The sequence below is a fragment of the Falco punctatus genome, assembly GCF_963210335.1.
Source record: "Falco punctatus genome assembly, chromosome: 6".
Classification (NCBI taxonomy): Eukaryota; Metazoa; Chordata; class Aves; order Falconiformes; family Falconidae; genus Falco; species Falco punctatus.
Window position 1 is genome coordinate 725905 of NC_137585.1, and position 22174 is coordinate 748078.

At 51.9% G+C, this 22174-nt stretch overlaps 2 protein-coding genes across 3 annotated transcripts; one reads left to right on the top strand and one right to left on the bottom strand.

The window, feature by feature from the left end:
• Positions 1-35: 35 nt before the first annotated feature.
• Positions 36-6318, top strand: PHB2 (prohibitin 2; the record flags this gene model as incomplete). 2 transcript variants are annotated; one of them, XM_080392589.1, is made up of 9 exons in its annotated part: positions 36-231; positions 300-384; positions 472-551; positions 634-818; positions 2649-2778; positions 3214-3317; positions 3746-3823; positions 4483-4559; positions 4787-6318. In XM_080392589.1, exons 1-9 carry the CDS (start codon positions 105-107, stop codon positions 4794-4796), a joined length of 876 nt encoding a protein of 291 aa, XP_080248715.1. In that variant the 5' UTR covers positions 36-104. The 2 variants fall into 2 exon arrangements, with proteins under 2 accessions (XP_080248715.1, XP_080248716.1); XM_080392590.1 differs by lacking the exon at positions 4787-6318 and having other exon boundaries at positions 37-231; positions 4483-4563.
• Positions 6319-11714: 5396 nt separating this feature from the next.
• PTPN6 (protein tyrosine phosphatase non-receptor type 6) lies at positions 11715-21012 on the bottom strand. The gene is made up of 15 exons (XM_080392583.1): positions 20729-21012; positions 20350-20472; positions 19848-20042; positions 17226-17448; positions 16402-16518; positions 16138-16251; positions 15641-15737; positions 15139-15218; positions 14899-15048; positions 14648-14779; positions 14218-14372; positions 13859-13926; positions 13325-13476; positions 12519-12616; positions 11715-12410 (listed from the first exon to the last, which is right to left on the bottom strand). The coding sequence occupies exons 1-15, from the start codon at positions 20734-20736 to the stop codon at positions 12302-12304; spliced, it is 1821 nt and encodes a 606-aa protein (XP_080248709.1). The 5' UTR covers positions 20737-21012; the 3' UTR covers positions 11715-12301.
• Positions 21013-22174: the final 1162 nt, after the last annotated feature.

Sequence of the window (22174 nt, forward strand, 5' to 3'; positions counted from 1 at the left end):
GGAAGAGGCGGCGGCGGCGGTCGGGCCGCGGTTCCCCGCCGGAATACATCGGCGGCGGCACCTTCCGGTGTCCTTCCCGGCGGGGAGCGCGGCGCGGCGCGGCCATGGCGCAGAACCTGAAGGACCTGGCGGGCCGGCTGCCGGCCGGGCCCCGTGGCGTCGGCACGGCCCTCAAGCTGCTGCTGGGCGCCGGCGCCCTGGCCTACGGCGTCCGCGAGTCCGTCTTCATCGGTGAGTGCCAGCCACCCCCCCGCCCCTTCCGCCGCCTCCCGCGCTGACCGTGCCCCTTCTCCCCTCAGTGGAAGGCGGCCAGCGGGCCATCTTCTTCAACCGCATCGGCGGCGTGCAGCAGGACACCATCCTTGCCGAGGGGCTGCACTTCAGGTAGGCCCAGCTGCCCCCACCCCCCGAGCCCGGCCCCGCGAGCCCGACCCCAGGTGCGGGGCCGTAACGCGGCTGTCGGCCCCGCAGGATCCCCTGGTTCCAGTACCCCATCATCTACGACATCCGAGCGCGGCCGCGGAAGATCTCGTCCCCCACCGGCTCCAAAGGTGAGCGCGGCCCCGCGGGCCGCGGCGGGGGGGGCCCGGCTGCAGTGCTGGCCCCGCTCACGCCCCGGCCCCCCCCGTTCAGACCTGCAGATGGTGAACATCTCGCTGCGCGTCCTGACGCGCCCCAACGCTGCGGAGCTGCCCAGCATGTACCAGCGTCTGGGCCTGGACTACGAGGAGCGCGTCCTGCCTTCCATCGTCAATGAAGTGCTCAAGAGCGTGGTGGCCAAGTTTAATGCTTCACAGCTCATCACTCAGAGGGCCCAGGTAAACACTTCGGGAGGTGCCTGGTGCTCCTTAGAAAGAAACAGCTGAGCCGCGGATGCAGGGAATGTCGTAACAGATAAATACACTAGACTAGTAGATGGTGCACCCAGATGAAACAGGTATGTAACTGTATCCCGGTGACAGTTTGATTCCTGTACAGATGCAAACACTGAGGCTGTCTCGCTAGCTTCTGAGGAGAAAACTGCAATCGCTGGTATATGGAGTGCAAAACCACGCCATAATGTAATGAGGGGGGAAGGTGAGCAGATTTATGTTGCAGTCCACAGGTAGCAATACAACTGGTTTTAGAAAAAAAATCATCTGGCCCTTCACATGTCTCAGAAGAGTTGTCAGAGCAAATTAAACGGTCTTAAAGGGGTTAAGAAGTGAAGTGGATGAGCAATTAACAAAGCAGTAAGGTTTCAGCAATGGATGCTACAGAAGGGTAGCAAATATTTCTGTTTATAAAAAGATTAGAGGGTAATCTGGAAGAGGGTGTGCATTAAAAAATAATTGATATATTTAGCTTTAAAGAGCCGAAATCTGAAAGTTTGTGTTCTGGTAATTTGACTGCTAGGGATTCTGAGAGTATTCATCGCCTGTCACAGTTAAGGGAGAGAGAAGTTGCTGGTCGTCTTTTGAAAGGCTTTAGAGGAGACCCTCCATGAGACAGTAAAGGGGATAAGTTGTCAGATGAAATACAGAGCATCTCAACTAGTTTCTGATCCATGACAAGAAAAAAAAGAGGGAAAGAGTAGAACTAAGTGTCCAGGTCTTGTGGGGACTTCAGGGCTTTGTGGTAGGCCATGTGGCATGCTCTGAAGGGGGTTGTTAACAATCTCGTGTAGAAAGAATGAGTGGAAAGGGAGGATGTGACAGCAAAGAAACAATGTCTGCAAGGGATCTAGGTTTAGCAGAAGCAAAGACGGCTGATAAGTATCTAATTGCTGAACGAACTGAATTGAATTTGCTGTGTTGTATATTTATCTAGCGTTCGTTACTGTAAAGTGATGCATATTGAAGTGGTTGATAATCAGAAGAAAACGAAGTGACTTTAGGTAGTTAGGCACTCGCAGTTCACACAGTAAAGGTTTCTGGCATCATGCTGGAATTCTGCTTGGAAGCAGCTGCAGTAAAAGTAAAAGCAAACGCTGGACTGGCCAAGCATGTGATACTCTAGCAATAATTTCTATTTAAGTCAATATTTGTTGCAGGACTTATCAGCCTGCGTGAAAAAAGTACTGTAAAGTTAAGGTAGAATAAACCAAAATATCTACCAACAGCAGTCATCCAAAGAGGCTAAAAAAAGTGGAGTAGCCACACTAGACGAGCAGCTACAGTAATTACAAGATGTCTTACATGGTAAAAAAGATTACGTGGTAATTTTTTTTCCTGCATCTGAATACAAACATGTATTCAGTCAAACTGCAAACAGTGGCAAATTCAAGGTGAAGGAGGAAATAATTACTGCCAAAACGAGTGTGGGAACTGTGGAACTAGATGTGGTAGGGTGTGAAAGCGAAAAAAAACTTTGAAGAATGTTTTTTTTATTTTTGCAGTATTAATTGTGTAGTATAGTTAAGAAATAACTATAAATAAGCTGTAATGTATTTTTGAAAAAGCAGTATATAACTCTGGATATGCAGCATTAATTAAAGGCAGCAGATTCAGTGATGGTATTGGTGTCCACAGTTCGGGGTTTGGTTTAGATACTGTCTTTCTTGGGCCTGATGCGAACAAGCTGTGAGGAGCTGTTGTGCTTCACTTCTGGAGTGCACAGGGAGTGAGAAATGGCCTGTGTTTGATACTCTTGCTATATTTGTGTTTCAGGTGTCTCTGCTCATTAGGCGAGAGCTGACAGAGCGAGCCAAGGATTTCAGCCTCATCCTGGATGATGTGGCTATCACAGAACTTAGTTTCAGTCGTGAATACACAGCAGCTGTGGAGGCAAAGCAAGTGGGTGAGTTCAGTTTGTGCCAGAAAAGGGTGAATTGCCTTTGCCTTGTCACTGAATTCTCAGGCAAGGAAGCAGAATTTGGGCTAGTGTGCTGCTGCTTTTGCACCAATGCAGCTACAGAGTGATAAATCTCAGCCACCTTAGCAATGGAGCTAAAGAGGTTATTTTACAAGTGTTATCAGAAAACTTCGGGTCATAGCTAATGGGGCATACCATCGGAGGTAGGAGTTCCCAGGACTAGGGCTCCTGTTCAGACTGGGACTCTTGCCCTTTTTAAGAAAAAGTAAAGTGCACTCGGGTACATTCTGTATTTGTGGCTGTGGCCCCAGAATGCTGTCAGTTCTGTCGGAAGCAGAGCCCGGAGGCCTCAGCTCTAGGGTTCTGGTGGGCTCAGAAGAGGGGACCTGCTTCCAATGCTGTTGTCCATTCTCTCTGCAGCCCAGCAGGAGGCACAGCGTGCACAGTTCCTGGTGGAGAAGGCCAAGCAGGAGCAGAAGCAGAAGATTGTTCAAGCTGAAGGGGAAGCTACAGCTGCCAAGATGATATCCTGCTTAGGGAGGTTTTGTGGGATGTGGCTTGTGAGCTTGACAGTCCCAAGAATCTGTCACATTGGGTGCACTTAGGAGTGACGCTTAGGAGGCGACCGTTATCAGTAGCTTCAAGCAGATCACTGCCATTTATTTCCCCCCCTCACAGCTGGCCAGAGTGATGTTTGTCTGAGGTTACAGGTCAGAGCAGAGAAGGCCATGAGCCTTCAGTCTGTTGTGAGGTTTAATTTTTATTGGCTGTGTGTGACCATACATTGTTCTTGATTTGGGGAAGTGAAAATATGCCTGCCTAGAGGGCCAGGTTACTGGGATAGAGATTGCTTTTTCCCTCTGAGATGTTTGATGATGCGGCTCAGGAAGAATTCCTTGAGTGTGGACGGATTCTGTTAGCAGGTTTTTCCTTAACTTTTGCTCCCCTGTACCTCGGTGAAGCTCTGAGCAGGAATCCTGGCTACATCAAGCTACGCAAGATCCGAGCTGCTCAAAACATCTCAAAAACGGTGAGCATTGGGGTGTGGGATTTCCTTTGTTGTTTTGCAGTCCTTGTGCTGTCCTCCCAGCCCAGTCGCCACATGATGAATTTAAGGCGAATGTGACCTGCCCTGTCGTGATCTTTGTTCCTGCCCAGCCCTTCTCTGCTCAAGTAGAGTTTAAGATCTAGCTGCCAATGATCGGCAATCAGATGTGAGGCTAGGAGTTCACGCCCTGCATGTGACAAGGCCAGATCCACATCAGATTCCATCACCCACACTCAGCTGCAGCCACCGAAAGCTCCAGGTTTCCTGCAGGCTGAGGAAGGGGGACAGATAAGCGTGGGATCAAAGGTCTTTCTGACAGAGAGACAGAATGAGCACTTCTTTTAGAAAGTCTGATGGCACTGGGATGGCAGGTCGGGAAGTGTGGATGGGGCTCTGGGCAACCTGATCTCGCTGAAGGTGTCCCTGCTCGTTGCCGGGGGCTGGACTAGATGGCCTTTAAAGGTCCCTTCCCACCCAAACCATGCTATGATTCTATGAACCGCATGGATTTAACAGAGGTGTAAAGTGAATGAAACAAGGGTGCTGTGTCTGGAGGGGGAGATGGGTTCTTTATTAGTGCTGTTCCTCCGTGTGCATTTATGCTCCGTTATGCCACCTCTGTAATGGATTTCTTTTTCCAGATCGCTGGCTCACAAAACCGCGTGTATCTCACAGCAGATAACTTGGTACTGAACCTGCAGGATGAGGGCTTCACCAGGTAAAGGGGCCAGGTGGGTGGGTTATCTGCACCCTACCTGGGCAGCTGGTCCCCTTTTTGGGCTCTCTTGGGACCTTTTCTCTTGAGAGGAGCCTGATGCCAGAGGACACAGCCAAGTAGGGAGAGTCTTTCTTTACTGTGGAAATTGAGTTTTTGTTAAAACTCATCAATTTACTCATTTTTCTTCCTTTCCCACCCACCCCCCAACTGCATCTCCTGACACGCAGAGGAAGGTAAGGCACTGTTTATTTTGATCCTTCCATTAGTACTTGGAACAAGGGTGTTGGTGTTTGCCTGGTACCTGGGGGTGGTTCTGGCTTAGCCTTTCTGGCCACAGGCAGTTTATTCCATCTTCACCTCAGTTCCCATGTGTGATACCAATGTTGAAGCCTTCCCTGCAGGGGCTGCACAAACATCTGCATCAAGTAGGGCATACTCAGTAACTGGAGCTCGGTGTGTGTCCCACAAGGAACCTCACATGGGAAAGGCAGCAGTAACAGAGGAGCGAGCTCTGATGTGTCCAGCCTACGCTGGGCATCCTGCCTGCATGGCAGAGGGCTGTAAGAAAGCAGTCATGGTCATAGGAATTTCTGTTGTTTTGGGGTGACAATCTCTAGGAAAGAAGCTGCGGTTGTTCTCCAAAAGCTTTCCAGTCCATGCTAGAAAACCCCATTCCCTGCTTTCAGAGCTGGCAGGAGTTTGGTGGCTTTGCCTCATCTGTACAGTGCTCACTGGACCAGGCACGCCAGCTGAGCCGACAGCACGTAGCTAACTCAGATTTCTTGGAAACAGGAAAGGAAGCCAGAGCTGGTATCTTTTCTCTGATTGTAAGATCCTTCCTTATCTCTGACCAGATTCTGTCATACTTATCGCAGAAGGGTTAGGGGCTTTGAAAATAGTACATAGTAGCATAGGTGTACCTATTACACCAATATTTTAAATATATTTTTAATACATATATTTTTTTAATATTGGGGGGTTAATATGTGTACATGTATATATAGAGAGAGAAAATTACACCCATAGGTGTACCAATACCTACCAATGTACCTATTCCTATTCCTGCCTGCCTGGCTTGGAAGTCAAGATCCTTTGGGTGTGACACCGTGCACCCTCAAGTCTCTAGTGAGGATCTGGTTCAGCTGTGCTTGTGCTTTCTGGACTAATGACTCCTGTCTCCATTTCAGTGACAGTCTCCTACTCAAACAAGGGAAGAAATGAAAGAAACTAAAGAAACTCCTAGAACCAGCAGTGCTGACCAGCAGAAGATACGAATGAGGAGCTTCAAACTCCCTCCGCTAGCGTTTTTTGCCCTCACTTTGAAGTTGTTAATCCAGTAGCCAGATTTGGTTCCCATGCCCCTGCTCCATCTGTGGTGATCCATTTAGGGGACTGGGCTCTGCCTCTAGGCAGCTACAATTCTTTCCAGTTAAATCTGGGGAGGGGGCAAGGAGGCATACCGGTATTAACTCATGGATATAGTAATTCACCTCTAATCTTCATTAATCTTTAGACTTCTGTAGGGTGAAATTGGAATTCTTTTTTTTTGGCCAAGTGAAAGAGTTCTGCTGCCATCAGCACCAGGCTTTTTTTCCTAGTAAATTTTGTTTCTCTTTCAGTCTTAATCCCAAGAGAACCTGGGACTGAATTCAGGAAAACGTTATTCATTGGGTGCCTGTCACTGCTGGAGTACCTTTGGGTCACTGTCTGCTCAGTGATTCTTTCAAACATTTGTAAAAATTAAAAAACCCAAAATTTATACGGTGTTTAAGTGTGCTTAGTGCCTGAAAAAGAGGTGGTTTTGGTGGAGGGGGTGGAACGGAGCTTTGATTTGGCTGAAGACAGAATCAGGATGTGTGGGGAAAGGAGCAAGAGAAATACCCTCCTGCTGACTGAGTGGCCCTGAGGTGGGGAGAGGGTGAGCAGGTGTGGGCGCTGTCACAGCTGCCTGGGTCACCAGGGCCAGCTTCTCCGCTGCCTGCAGGTGCTGGAGGTGAGCAGAGGTTTTCCTGCAGCACGTATGTATGTAGTGTCTGTCCTCACCTCCCTGCTGCACCTTGCGTTTTTTCCCCCCAGCTTTCCTGGCCAAAAGCACAGAAGTCTTCCTGTCTTCCTCCACTGTCTAAACTTCCTTCTGTGCTTGGGTTTTGAAGGTAAAATCTTGTCTGCTTCAGGAGTTAGCTTTTTGCCTGTCTCACCAGGCTGCCCTGTAGTAGGTTTAGGACTTGGAGATTTCACCAAATCATGGAATGTCCCAAGTTGGAAGGGAGCCACAAGGAGCATGGAGTCCAGCTCCTCGCTGCACACAGGGCAACCTAGAAGTGAAACCATGGAGAAGAGCATTGTCTAAACATGTCTTGAACAGGGACAGACTTGGGGCTGCGACCGCGTCCCTGGGGAGGTAGACGGCAATCTGAGCTTCCCCGATGCAGCTGTAAGCCATTGCTTGTGTCCTGGACACCAAGGAGAAGAGGTCAGCACCTCCCTCTGCTTCCACTCGTGAGGAAGTTGTAGACAGCAATGAGGTCAGCCCTCACTCTCCTCCAAGTTGAACAAACCTAGTGTCCTTAGCTGCTCCTTGTAAGTAAGTTGCCTTCTTTCACCATCTTTGTTGCCCGCCTTTGGACACATTCTAATATTTGTATATCCTCATATTGTGAAGCCCCAAACTGCACACAGCACTCAAGGTGAGGCTGGAGTGGGGCCATACTGGTTTTGACTGGTTAACTGTGCTGTGCCTAATGCGCCCCAGGGTAACACTGGCCCTTCTGCCTGGTGGGGCATGTTGTTGACTCAGAGCGTGCCATCAAGCAGAGCGCCCAGAGCCCTCTCTGCCCGGCTGCGCTCCAGCCTCTTCCCCCGCAGTCTATACATACGTTCAGGATTGCACCATTCCAGGTGGAGAATCTGGCATTTGTGCCTGTTAAACCTCCTATGGCTGGTGGCTGCGCAGCACTAATCTAGTGAGATCTGTGTAACACCTCTTGTCCCTTCAATGAAGTCAGCAGCTCCTAAATTTAGTGTTGTCAGCAAGCTTAGCACGCACGCAGCTCCTGTGGCTAAGGTCATTGGTCAAGGCTTCGAAGAGAAGCGGCCCTAAACTCGAGCCCTGGGGGACACAGCTAGTGACGGGCCACCAGCGGGACGTTACCCCTCCGCTGCAGCTCTTTGAGCCTGACCCTTCGGTCAGTTGTTCACCTGCTGTATCGTGTGTGTGTCTGCCCGTGTGTGGGACACTCTCCAGAAGGATACTGTGAGAGACTGTATCAAAAGCTTTGCTAAAAGCAAAAAAAAAAACATTTGCTGCCTTCCCTTTGTCCACTGCCAGGCACATTGTCAGGAAAGATCATTAAGTTAGTAAGGCGTGACTTCCCCTTCGTGAACCCCTGCTGGCTTTGACCGATGGCTGCTTCGTCTTTTAAGTCTTTCTCAATAACTCCCGGAATAATCTCCGTAATTTTACCAGGCACCGGAGCAGAACTGACAGGCCTCTCATCATCAGGGTAATTTTTCTTGCCCTTCTTGAAAATTCGGACATTTGCCAGCTTCCAGTCAACCGGGAACACTCCAGGCTCCCCGGACTGTTGCTAGATAACAGAGGGGTCTCCCAGTAACATCGGCCAGCTCCTCAGTGCCCCGGGATGAATCCCGCTGGGCCCCATAGACTCGTGTGCATTCAGCTGCAACAGCAAATCCTGTACAGGTTCAAAGTCGACTGGGGGCTTCTCACCCACTGAGTTGTGGTCCTCCAGCCCAGGGCTCCAGGCAGCCCAGGGCCCTTCACTGGCATCAGAGACAGAGGCGAAGGCGGCATTAAATGTCTTTGCTTTATCTTCATCCCTGTTTGGGGATAAGGTGACCAACATAATCGAGTAAAAGACCCGTGTTTTCTTTGGTCTTCCCTTTGCTATTAACATATTTTAAAAAAAGCCTTTTTTGTTACCCACTACAGTACCAGCCAGCTTCAACTCCAGCTGAGCTTGGGCCATACAAATGTTCTCCCTACAGCGGTGAATGTCTGCAGGCCTCCTGTGTCCTGTCCTTGCTTCCAAAGCCCGTCTGCCGCCTTTTCCCCATCTAAGGTGCAGAAGGAGATTGCTATTCAGCCAAGCCAGCCTTCCACCTTGCTTGACGTCTGGCCCATTGAATTGCCTGCTGCTGTCCTCTTGAAAGAAGGCCCTTAAAAAGTGAGCAGCATTTATGTTCCCCAGAAGCAGCCTCCGTGGGGACTTTACTAAGTGGTTCCTTGCGCAGCCTGAACTCTGCTCTCCCAAAGGCCAGGGTAGCTCTGCTGACAGTTTTTCTCATATCACCAAAGATTTTAAACTCGACTATTTCATTATCACAATGGCCAAGGCAGCCACCCACGAGACCCTCTCTATTCACAGACAGCTCCACCTCAAGCTCCCCAGTGAAGAAGAGGGGCCTTTAGGGACCTCTTACTGGGGCGAAAAAGAGCACAAGATGTTTGAAGGAACAGAAACAATCTGTGGATTCCTGGTTTTACAACTCCTCACTGGAAATCAGAGCCATAACTAATACCCATATGGCTTGACTGGCAACATCAAGGAAGCACCACTTTTCTGAACCAGCTTTGAAAATGCATTCTGAAACTGCCACCCAGAAGTAATCTGTGTGTAACAGCGCCTCAGCGTAAAGCAGAGTAGATGGCTTACTTCAGTGCTGCATTTCTTGATGTACAATCATGAAAGTTCTCGTTCAGTCTGTATTCTTTGCAGGCAGTGGATATTAGGGACACACTGAGCTCTGGAATTTAAACACAAATGAGGTTCTTGGGGCACCCCAAGCTTGCTCCACGAGATGCCTTCAGTTTCACGCTTCGGGTAGAGTTTACGCTGGCCATGGCCATGCCTTGCTTTAGGCTGTGGCAGCTTTTTAAGAAGGAAGTGGCTTGGAGGCTGCCAAGGGCAGGGGTTTCGTTAGAGCAGGTCTTCAGCCCCCTGGGGGTTTGGGTGGATTTTTCTACCTCCCAAACACTTCCAACCATTTCTTGCCACATCAAATGACAGCAAGCAGTGTCCTTCCTCCCAGTGTGTTGTGCGTCAGGTTATGTGTCTTTATCCCAGGCAGCTTTCTTGGCCAGAACCAGCTGCTGAACTCAAAAAGGATGGGATTGCTGCCATGGCATTGCTTCTGCCTTGGCTTGCTTGAGGCAGTTTGCAGCTAAGGGGCAGAGCACCCCCGGTACATGCTGGACAGCACATGGCACTCACCCTTGGTGCTGTGATTTGTCCCTCGTAAGCTCGCCTGGTGCCTGGACTTAGGGGGAAGTTGTTTTTTCTAACAGGGTGAGTTCTTTCATCTTGGACGTACATTATTGCTGTACCTGTGCCATGCAGTGTGGGCCTGGGGAACGCTGCTGTCGTGCTAGCATGGCTGAAATCACTACAGCACCCTCGGAGCCTGCCCACTCCTTTGTGCACTGTCCAACCTTGCCTTGGCTCTTTTTACACATTTGGCACCAGATCGAAGCAGGGAACTTAGCTGAAGTTGCCTACATCATCCTGCGGCTGCCTTGCCGATGGGGTTCCTGCTTCCTCCCGCAGAGTGCGTGGGGGTGGCATGTCCTCGGGCAGGGGCAGTTACAGGGATGCAGCGCCTGCTCCTACAGGCTGGTGGCCGCTTGCCCCTGCTGGCTCCCGGGCAGGTACCTCACCTTGCAGGCACGTTGCCGCTCTGTTAGAAGCTACAGGGAGCAGAGTTCAAGGTACATCTCATTCCTTCTCTTTTCTACCCCTTCCCCCCTCTGGATTTGTACTCTAAACCGAGAGGAGAGAGCCCGGTCCTAAATCCCCGCGCCAAAGCAGGAGATGGTTACAGCTGGACTCCTAAGGTGCTCAGTACGATGCTGTGCCGGACAGCTGACAGTGACTGCAGTTACCTGCCCACACAGGGCCAGATCTGGCTCAGACCAGACCAAATTCCCTGTCCCACACTCCCAAGCATTCTTGGTCTGGATCCTCGGTCACGTTGTGACCTAGCTCAGACTTTTCCCTCAGTGGGCCTGAGCTCCTGCCACCAGCTCTGACCAGATCCCCGCCCAGCACCCCTGAGTCATCTTTTCCTTTGAGCAGCAAATGCCCACAGCCTGAGCAGTACCCGTACCTGTAAACTCTGCGATTTAAGCCAGCTGCCACAGAGGTTCAGGTCTGCACTCCTCAGCTGTGGCTTTATCCAAACTCTCCCAGCATTTTCCCACATGGTTCCTAGGTACAGTTCACAGGCTAGGGCCTAGTTTTAACCGACAAGACTTCAAAAACCACAAGGATAGGGTCCAGCACTGAAGAATGCTCTCTGGCATTTGCAGAATGAGATAAATAGTGGTGGGAAGGGACCTCTGCTCCAGGCTGCTGCTTCAAGTGGCACCATTACCGGCACTAGGTCAGATCAGCTCTGGCTTTGTCTTCAAGTATTGAAAACCTGCAAGGACGGAACTGCCCCACCGAACATCCGTTTGAATGTTGTCTGATAAAACCTGTCTTAGCACTCACCTGAACCTCCCAAGCTGCAATCTGGGACCACTGCCTCTGGTTTTATTATCTGCCACTACTACCATCATCTCACCGCCCCACAGTGTAGCTGTAGATTTACCCCTCAGCCTCCTCTTCACCAGACTAAACAACCCAGCTCCCTTAGCCCCTCCTAGGTGGCCAGCTAGTATCTGTGAAGCCACAGCGTGGCCATGCTCTGCTCTACCTTCTCCCTAAAGATGAAATTTCATTTCTACCCAGCGATACCTAGGAAGGAGCAGTCAAGCACTACCCTGTTCGCTGAAGCATCCCCTATGACTCAGGTTAGACACCACCAAAGACAGATGACAAAATGACTAATGATTCGGGGGCACAAGGACGACTTTTCCAAATACCAGAACTGAATGGCAAAAGCCTGCGTCTGAGTTTGTCACAGCCAACTTTCTGTGCTCAGACTTACCTGGCAACTACCATCACCCATGCCTCACGGCAGGGAGCCACCACAATCGGTCACAGCTTCTGTTCAGGAGTCTGAAGGCTTCAGGAAATGATGAAAGCTAAGCTAGAGCCATTCTTGCAAGTCTTTGCAGGGCTGCAAGTGAAGCCAGGAGTACAGCTATACTCAAGGAGAAATCATAGGGAAAACATTTTTTGGGATTCAGCATCCAAACAAATAGAAGTTTTATTTACAAAGGAGAAAACACAGCCATCGCCTCAAATTCTGGTATATTACAGCATCCAGTTGAAGGACCAAGTAGAAAAGGGACCACAGGGCACAAGGTTGGTGTTGAGAGGAAGTTTCCTGTTGAATTGCGGAGGAGCTGAGCTGAAACAGGCCAAAACCTCCACACTTCGAACACCGAGGCTGAGGGAAGGCTGCCAGGCTGCACGCTAACTCTCAGTGGTGGGCAGAGGGGCAGCCCCTGCAAAGAGCTTCCTCAGCTCCTCCTCAGGGAGGCCTGAGGCTGGCACAGGGACGAGAAGGCAGAATACACAAGGGCGAGATGGGCAGGATTTCATCCTGTTAATGAATGATGAAGGGGCAGCAGGAGACTTGGCTGGCCTGTGCAGGCAAGGGGCAATGGAGTCGGTCAACGGAGCTTTGGTTGAGGGCACTGAATGGTGGCAGGAAGAGAAGGGGAAGGCCTAGTTCCAGTCAAGAGCAAGGCATGCAAGACAGGCCAGCCTGGACACGAGCTGAAGTCACGCACCCCAGGTTCAAAACCCCATAGGGCTACCTGCAACGTACACTTATTTTTTCTTCAGTGAGCCTTTCAGTTTCTTCTCTGAGGAACGCTGTTTCCGCACCTTCTCCTCCTTTTTCCCCAAGTTCTCATAAACTGTGGACTCCTCTTTCTGCCTGTAAGACCAGGGAAAAACAAGGGAAAAAGTGAGCAAGAGGAAAAACACAGCTTTTTTTCCAGCAGGGAGACTATTGGCAGTGGCAATGGCTTAGGTGGGCTCTTACTTGGAGGATTTTCGCGAAGCCTTGGCATGCACATTCCTCACTGCGGGGGGGTAGGCAATGTTCCCGTACTCAGACTCGTTTGGCTTGCCTTTCTGAGACTACAGGAGAGAAAAACCAAGCTGAGAAGAGCATGGTCTGGGAGAAGCACATGAGGCATCACGGATGAGTTCTAGCTGTTAAACCTCGCTTCGTGCTAGGACCGCAGTGGGGGCTGGTGAGCTGCTGAAGCCCCCAGGCTTAGCACGCTCTGTGAGCAGCAGGGATACAAATGCATCCTTGTACAGGGGTGAACAGTGAGGCAGCAAATTCCTGGAGGCAGTGGAATGCTCCAGAGTACCACATGTCAGCTAAAGAATATTAAACAAATAGCAGCAGCTACTGGATGCTGCTAGAGGCTTCAAGAAGATAAAAGATGCCACTTATCAGCTAGTAGGAGAAAATCCTGCAGCTGCAAAACCAGGATGGAAAAGACAAAGAGGAAAGGAGAGGACAAAGTCTTTGCCTGTCCTAGATTCAGCTTGTAACAAAACAGCACTTGGTGGAGTTGTTATGTAGAATGTAGTTGAAATAGCTGCACTAAACCTTACTGCCGTTCAGCAGCTCAGGAGTGGTTGGTACATGAGTTGCTAATGTCATCTCCTGAATTTTAAAGAGAGGAACAGCGACTCAGATCATGGTACCCCACTGTAGTCTATGCAAGTCCCAGTGTGAGCTTAAAGGTTGGAAAACAGAGCGTGTGGGCTCAGAAGCCAGCACGTGCAGGGCCTAGGCTCACGGGACGGACAGGAGAGTCCCCTTTCTCTCACCTGGATAACTTCCAGCTTTTTCTTGGTTGTCTCTATGAACTGGCAGATGGCCATGTAGATGAACTTGTACTGAGCCTCCGTCTGCACCATCCCTGAGCGCTGGGCCCTCACCATCTGGATGGTCTTCTGGATATCAATGTCACAGTCCAGCCCTAGCAAGGGGCACCAGAAAAGCTTATGGACATGCTCACTGCCTCCCTCTCCCAATTCTCCACCAAAAGCAGTCACAGTATGGAAGTTTCCACCTCCCTCCATACTCTTTCCTCCTCTATCCTTCCTTCCTGCTCAGCATCTTTCAAGTCTGGCCCCAGAGGAAGAGCCCAAGCTCGGGGAAGGCTGCAGCCACAGTTCAGTGGATACAATGCAGAGATCCAGCAGCTGCCACACAGCAAGGAGAGCAGCACAGCCTTCTCAGGGCTGCGCCAGCATCTCTGCCATTGACACCTGGTAGTTTTCATCCATTTGCAGCTGGACTTAAGGGCACAGCCCTACCGGGCAGGCCAGTTCGCTTCAAGATATTTGGGGTCCTCTTACCCTTGGTGGAGATTGTATCCACTATCATATCGATGACGATGATAGTCCCAGTGCGGCCGATCCCGGCACTGCAAGGGGAGGACAAGCAGAGGTCAGAGCCATACAGCTCCTGAAACCAAACGCAGCTGCTGCTGGGGAAGGATGTGGCACTTGCAGCAGCTGTTCAGCAACGCCACAAGAGTCACGGATCCAACAGGCAGTTTGGTTTGGGGGCATCAAAGAGGAAAAAGCAACTATTGGGGCTGGCATACGCTTCACTCACAGGTCCCAGGGAACAGCTGGTGCCGCAGGACAGACTTCCTACAGCCCTCCCTAGATAAGGGATGGAGAACGCTTCGAACGCCAGCCTCCATACCAACCTGCAATGCACCAGAATAGGCCCTGCATCGGGGATGCTCTCTTGCTTCTGGTTTATTTGGTCAAGGAAGCTGAGCACTCCTCCGGGCTCACTGGGTACCCCGTGGTCAGGCCAGCTCAGGTACTGGTAGTGCCAGATCTCGCGCGCAGCCTTACCCTGTCAATAACAAAACACTCCACTGGTAAAACCGCAACATAGTCCTCCCCTGACCTCTGTCCCAGGGAAGGTAGGTCTGAAGCCAGAGGGAATCTCTGTCTCCTGTGCACTTCTTGGTGATCTCACCCAGTGTGATTTCAGCCCAAACCAGGCTGGGAACAGCACCCCCAAGAATGATACAACAGCAGCGTCACCGCAGCACCTAGCAGTTCCCAGCCTCAGACGTACAGTGACAGATGCACAGCGACCATTAGACTTCGACCAGGCACACTCACGTTATCCATCGGACACACACAGAGGTGCCGGAGTTTGTACTCCAATGCATCGTGCTCTCCTGTGGTCTCCACAAGGTAGGGACCATATTCCTTCGTGCTGCCCACCTCTGGCCAGTAAGGAACACATTTGTTCTGTGTGGGCAGAAAGGACAGGGTGAGGATAGGCAGAAGACAGGAAAGAGAGAAAAAAAGCAGAGCTGCGGTTGAAGCAGAAAAGGGCAGCTCTGAGACACCTACAAACTGCTACTTACCCGCCCTTTTTCTACTTCCCGTGTAGTCATCACAATAATGCGCGTGTTCTCCTGCCACACCATTTGCCAGAAGTCATTGACTGTGGCATCTAGGCAACCCTGGCTAGCGATGTAGGTCTTGGTGCACTCATCCGGGCTGATGAGGTTGTTCTGAGTGTGAACAGGGGAAGATCAGGAGGGCTGCAGGAGCAGCCAGGCTTCCCCCGTTTTGGACATGCAGCCATCTTCTGAGAGTCTCACCTTGACATAGTTGGCATTGATATAGTCAGATCCAGGTATATTTGGGTCCCTTCCTTGGAGGATGACTCTGGAGTGATCAACTGGGGATGCAATGAAAGAATAAACTGAGCAATGAGATACTCTGTGCCAAGCCACATGAAGCTCCTTCGCTGCCTCCCCGCCCCCAGCCACCTCATTGATGCTACCCAGTGCGTGCAACATGCCCCATATTTTCACCTCTCCTTCTTTGGGATCAGACCAACCTCACCCCATCCTCCCATCTGCCCACCCCTATGACAGACCATCAGAAGCTAATGAGTCTGATGCAATTCTCCCTCCTTCAAGGACACGAAAAGGCTGTAACCTCTCTCATCAGCTCTTACATCCTCAATGCCGCACACCTTGTAACCCGCTTTGGAGGACAGAGCGGGCTGAGGCAGGGCCAGGGATGACTTGGACCACATTTCATTGCCCGTCTGTATCTATTTGGTATTTTTTTTTATAGTGGAGAAGCAAGACTCACAGGGCAAGATGTTCTTGTATCGGTTCTTGCTCTTGTTTTCAGGTCTCTGACCCTCGTGACGGTCAAACAGGTGCTTGGCTTCCTGTTTTTGCAGGCTCTGAGAGTAGAAGACAGAACAGTCATGGCAAGTCACAGGGAGGTGGGCACTCAGAGGAACACTGGTGAATCTGGGGACACATGGGCATGCTTGTGGGGCAGCAGAGAAGTGAAAAGCAAACCTAGACTTGAAAAATCCAAGGTTCATGCCCTTACTGTCTTGATGACTCATTCTCCCAACCATGAAAAAGCACATTTCTGCCTCAGTGGGTTTACTTAAAGATGACGCTCACCCCCCAGAGGAATGGGTTCCAGACACAGACTTCTTCCAGAGATGAACCAACAAGAATTTACAAGACACCTGAGAAGTTTGTGTCCAGGAAGAAGTCAAGGATGGAGGATGAGGAGGTGCACAGGGACTTCCTAAAAAGCCAGAATAATGTCCCCCAGCAGTTTCTTACATCAAATTCCTCCCAGAATCCAGCCTTGGACGTCTCCTCAGAGACACTCTTCTTGTTCAGTTCCTGCACCCTATTCTCAATGTCGGCAGCATTCACCCTCGTAGCGTAGTAGGGCTGGGGATGGGAAAACACAATGGGTTGGGCAAGAGAGGCGCACTGCCGGAGAGCAGCCCTATGGAGAAAAGGAGGAGAGGGACACAAAGCAGAAAACAGCGAACGGGTCCTTCCAAAGGATCCCTAAGAAACAGAGGAAACTGGATTTACCTGCTTCAGATACACAAAGGAGCCAGACACCTCCTCAATTCCAGTCTTCTTGAAGTGCTCCACCAGATCTGCCAAGCTGTCAAACGTCTCAGCACCTCCAACTGTGTAGCGTCCATTCTAAATGAAGGAAGAATGTGTAACGTCCCACTCAACGTTCCTACAGACAAAGCTCCTAACACTCAGGGAAAAAGTAACACCGGGGTGCAAAGCCACAGTCACCACCCTGTGCCATCCCAAAAAACATTTCCTCTGGCAGAGAGGTCAGTGGTAGCTTGCCCCGGGAACATGAGGTTCACAGCATGGTGAACTGACTCCTGTTCTCAGGGGACGAAAGCCCACGGAAGGTATATTGCCCCCAGCTCTCATTTAAGGTCAGTTGCTTTCTGTCCTTGAACTATCCCTCTGCTCCCTGCATCATCCCACAAGAAAGAAACAGAACTTGTGACAGCCAGGTTGGTGACATCCTTCAAACTAGGTGTGGAGGTCTTGCCAGATGCCCCTCCTCCTCCTCCTCCAAGGGCTTTTAGCTCTTTTGACAAATTCATAACTAGACTGTGAATCCTCCTCTCTCTTTCACCACGAACTCACTGTACCGGAGTTCTCGGTCCCACCGAGCCCTGCTTCCCCCTGTGTCTCAGCACCCCGCACTGCCCACGGCCACCCAGGCTGCGGCAAGGACACAGGAACCTGCAAGGTGACAGCACTTTGATCCAAAGTCAGCAACACTGCTGGTGACAATCAAGTTGACAGGGCCCACGCTTTTGAGGACATCATCAGCAAAGACCTTTTCCACTGCCTCTCCCTTTGCCCTCCCAGCTGCTCACCTCACACATGATCTTGATGTGCGTGACTTTGAGCCGGGCCCCAGAGGCACTGCTTGCCCCAGCTGGTGCAGCATCAGACCCAGGTTTAAGCTGGTCAGTGAGGACAGACAAGACAAAATCCCCGGGTTTGCTGAGGCTCTCCCGCACCAAGAAGGTCCAAGGGGTGGCTTTGGCCTGGAGAAGTGACTCAGCTGCAGGGCCTGACAGATGCCCATGGTACCACCTAGGACAAAACAAGGGAGGGTCAGAAGAGAGGTGGAGATGCAGGTAAGCGAATGCCCTTGAGCTGATGAGCGAAAGACAGCAACACTGGGGATGGGTGAGGGAGGAAGAAAGGAAGAGGGAGACAGAGGGGAAGGAAACCAAGGGAGGAGCAGGATCTTGGGAAAAGCAGATACAGAAAGAAGTAGAGAGATGGCAAGAAGAGGAAAGAGCAAGGGATGAGGTGGAGGTAGAAGGGACCTGGGGAACAGAATGCTGGTACCAGAGGACACAGTGGGAAAGCACCAAGTGTGATCTAGTTGTGTGATACACACAAACACAGGTAAGCAATGCTTGCTGGCTTGCGGGAGGGTGGTCTGTGGGTTTCAGCACCTCCCAACGTTACTGGGATTGTAGCCTTACAAAGCAAGGTGCTTTGGAAACTCAAACGTCAGGGAAACAAAAACAAACCCCCACTGAGTCAGAAACTCTCCCATCAGTTAGCTGCACGCAGATGGCTGTGCTGAGATCAGATCCATTACAGAACCGTCCCATCGACACCTCTTTCTGAAACTCAGTCGCCTCTTCAATCAAAGAATAATCCCGGTTCTCCGGGCACATCGCACCGCAGCAATCAGCCTAGCCAGTGACGTGAACACCACAAGCCACCTGGAGCCCATATTCTGCTCCTGCTGCTTACCACTGTTCTTGATCAACGTGCACATTCCTGTCCTCAGCACAAACACCCAGTCAGCAGCTCCTTCTCTCCTCTCGGCACACAGTGAAGGGCACCCGCACCTGACCCGCTCTCTGCCTTGCTGCCGGGCTGGGTGCAGCCCGTGCGGGGCTGTACGGAGCACAGCTCTGTTCCGCTGCCTCAGTGGCTGAAGGCGCAGCCACCTGGGCCATCTCCCCTGGCCAGCAGCATTTCAAAAGCAGGTAGCTGTTGCATCAGCCTGACTTGCAGCGCCCCTCCCTGCTCCCGCTCGTCCAGGTACCGCAAAGAGCACCAGCCACGCTCTGCGCATCAGCACGCACACCATGCCCACCGCCGGCCAGGCCAGGCCAGCACTCAGGAGTCGAGCCAGTGTGTTTAGAGCTGTGGGAGCAGGTTTGCAAAGAGGCCTGGGGTGGTACTGGTGTCATGGTGAACTTCACGTCGTTAGGCCTGTCTGTTCCCAGGAACTGAAGTGTGGTCCAGGAGGCCATGCCCATCACAGAAGCAGCTGGGGCACTCATTTACCCCTGCGTCTGGCCAGCACAACACATTCCTCTACACAGCAGCTGGGTACTAGTCTGATGGCAAGATGTGGCAGAAAGTTATTGTGCCTTGGCAAGTAACTTCTGCTGATCCGATCCTCACGCACTGCGAGAGGAGTGCTGGTGACTCCCACTGCACGGCAGCCGCTAACCTCCAAACCTCCTCCTAAAGAAGTGTTCAGCTGCCACGTGCCAGTGCTCAGATGCCCCTGGGGAATGGCTGACTCCTCCTGTTCATCGAAGAGGTCTCCTGGCCTCCCCTCCACAGGTAAGAGGAGGTCAATGGGTCCTGTTCCCCGCTCCCTTCCCCCAGTAGAGCCCAGCTCTTCAAAGCCACGTGATGGAAAATCACTTGGGGAGAGAGTGAGAGCAGCTTTCGTAAGAGCCCGGGGGGGGGGGGGGGGGGGGGAAGTTTCCAACCGCAGAGAGGAAAGGAGGAAACTGCAGGGCCACAACCCAACGGCCCTGAGCGGAGAGGCCAGGGGGCGAGCAGGCACTGGCCCCTCTGCAGCCTTACCCCGGCCTAAGCAGGGCCCTACCCAGGTGCTTTGCCCAGGGCATCTTTGCTCCCTGTCTCCAGGTGCGCAAGGAGGACCTGTCCAGCCCACAGCATGGTGTGATTGCTCCCCCAGCAGCATCAAAGAGCCTGAAAACACAACGCAAGGGCAAAAAAACGCCTGATTTGATTTAGGAACTTGGTGTCAGAGACATATGCAAAGCAGAGACAGGAAGGAGACTAAGCGGGCTAGGAATAGCAGGGGAACATGGTCCTGCTCTCAGCTACGTGAGTCACTCAGGCCTGGAATAACCAAGGAGGTCTGGGGCAAGAGTAAGGACTTCCACATAACATGTCACTCTGTGGACCACTGCACTCCCATCACTAACACCACAACCTTTGCTTTTAGAAATAGTACATAAATAGCAAAGGCAACAGGAAACCAGAAGTAAAAATAGAGCCCTGTTAGGTCTGCTGTGATGAGTCAAGGTATGTCCAGCTGTTTCTGGGGATGCTGCCCCCGTGGAAGCACAGGAGGCTACCAGGGGCAGGAGACACTTTTTTTGCAGGGTTTGCCCTGGGGATGTAGGCAGGGCAGAAAGGTGGCCACAAATCACAGAGGAGGTCTCATCACAGACACACCGGCTGCTTTGCTTTCTCTGTACCTCTCTGTAGTGGGGTCAGAACAGTTGAGTGGGTATCGCAAGTCGATGATGGTTCCATCTTTGTCCTGCAGTGAGCCCTGTTGCTGCGTGTAGTACTCCACCAGTTCTGACAAGGTGGCAAACTTCTCCCCTCCATACAGGTCATAGAAATCCCCAGTATTCTGGATGCGGATGTGGGTTACCTGATCGCCAACCCTGTGGGATGATGCACAGAGCAGTCCGGTGAGGCGGTTGGAAAAGAGACAGAAAATGTTCTGTGTTGCCTCCTGCCATGGAACCAGAGCAAACCATCCCAGTGAAAGGAGATGACTGGAAAGAGAAGCTCCTGGGGCAACTCAAGGGAGGGTCTTGAAGATGGTGGGAAGCTGAGGTTCTTTTACAGCTTGGAAAGAACTCAAAGGAATAAGGACAGGATGAAGGTGACCCCACAGGACATGTAAGGATCTAAGCATTCTGCGTATGTAACCCTCGCAAGATAGAAGCTGGGGTCCAAGTTACTTACCGGACTGAAAGAGAAAAATCCCCTTGATTCTTCCGACTGGGTCTGGCCAGAAAGCTCCCATGGACACCTCGTCCCTTCAGTAAGGCTTCAGCTTCCAGCCCACTCAGGTCACGGTGAAACCACCTAACAGAGGAGATAAACACAAGACCAAGTGAATAAAAAAGGCCAGGCACTACTGTGGAGATATGTCCCCAGTCAGCATCCCTGAGATCCCATACAGGTGACAGCCAGCAGCAGCATCCCTTCCCACCTGATGCCTCCCCCAGACTATGAGAGGTTTCCATTGAGATACGGCTTCCAGGATGATACCCGCTTTGATCTGTCCTACTTTCTGGTCCCCCTCCTTACACACCCACACACACTTCCCAGCCCCTCTTACCTCACCATCTTGGAGGGCGAAAGAAGAAGGGGCCAAGTGGCTCCCAACAAAGCAACTCAAAAAATACAGAGGAAAAATCAGTTTGTGATGGCAAGAAAAGGGAAGTCGGAGGTCTGTGCTGGAGCACCCAACGCCAAGCTGCTCCTGCACCTCTTGGGAGCTGGCCATGTATCTCTCCTGGTGTCTGCCGTCAGTCCATGCAGACCTTCTCCATCCACCTGTTTCTGGATACGTGCCTTGCTGTCTGCCCTGCTGCGCAGTGCTGTTGGGCACAGGCAGGCGCAAGCCCGTGCGCAGCCGGGCACGCGCGGCTCCAGGAACAGGAAGCACCCTGAGCCATCAGCACCCCAGCCCCAAGCTGCTTTGCACACACTTCTGCTTCTCCTTTCGTGTCTTTCCTCCCCATCCCCCCTGTTATTCTTGGGTCCCTTTCTTTTTCGCACAGTGGGGTTGACTCTATGAGTGCATCTTGGATCTGGCCGTGCTCACAAAATTCAGCTCTGTGTGTCCTCTGCTCCCCTTCTTCCCCAAAAGGCCAGCAAGAGGCATGAGTGCTGCCCACCCCCAAGCCCTTGCTGTGGTGCCAAGGGGACCACAGCTGTCTGGGGTCACCCGCATGCCCACAAGGCTGAAGCAGGTACCCCCTGCTAGCTATGCAGTTAGGAAGCCACGGAGCAACAAAGCACCCCCCAGCATGTGACGACCACCCAGCCACTGCTTGGCTCTGCTGGGCCACCCTCAGCTACGCAGCTGAAACCTCCCTGCTCCAGCTCGCTGGTGAGCACTCCGGGCAGGTAAACATCCGACCTGCTCTGTACAGCCGCAGGGGGAATCTGTGCAAACCCAGAGCTAGGGACGCCGAGGTCCAGGCTAGCACCCCAAGCAGAGTGCTGCCCTCCTGAAGCGGCCTGCCCGCAGGGACGGGTGGGAGGCGATGCTGAAGCTGCCAGGAAAGCAGGCAGAGAGCAGGACAACAGCTGCCACGTCCCGTGGGCCCACACAGCACCAGGAGAGCTTAGCCCAGGGCCTTCAAGATCCCCATACAGCATCCTGAGGCCAAAGCCGTCAACGTAGACAACTGGATATAAAGGAGGAAAAGGAATTGTTCCCAGTTACCTAGCCACCTCCAGCCACCGCCTGTGACCGCCCTTTTCCATAGCACTGGTTTCAAGGTCAGAACAGGAGCTAAGTGGTGGCCTAAGAGGGCAATCCAGCAAAGGGGCCTGACTTTTCCCTGGGGTCACCTCAGCTACCCCACGTGGTGGCGTGGGCAGCGGAACAGCAAGAGACTTGCTCATTGCAGTACCAGCAGCTGCAGGATTCGCTGCACCACCAGGCTGGGAAAGCCTGCAGAAAGCTGAACAGGCTGCTAGCAACGTGGTCAAGAGAGAAACTAACAACAAAGGGAAGTGTGGGAGAGACCAGCGGGAAGCTAAACTTCATTGC

Coding starts and splice junctions, on each gene's coding strand:
- PTPN6 (XM_080392583.1), bottom strand. Junction 16,252..16,401: donor CCTTTGTGTATCTGAAGCAG/GTAAATCCAGTT, acceptor TCCCATCCCCAG/CCCTACTACGCTACGAGGGT. Junction 14,373..14,647: donor GTGTGTGTCCGATGGATAAC/GTGAGTGTGCCT, acceptor TGTTATTGACAG/GGTAAGGCTGCGCGCGAGAT.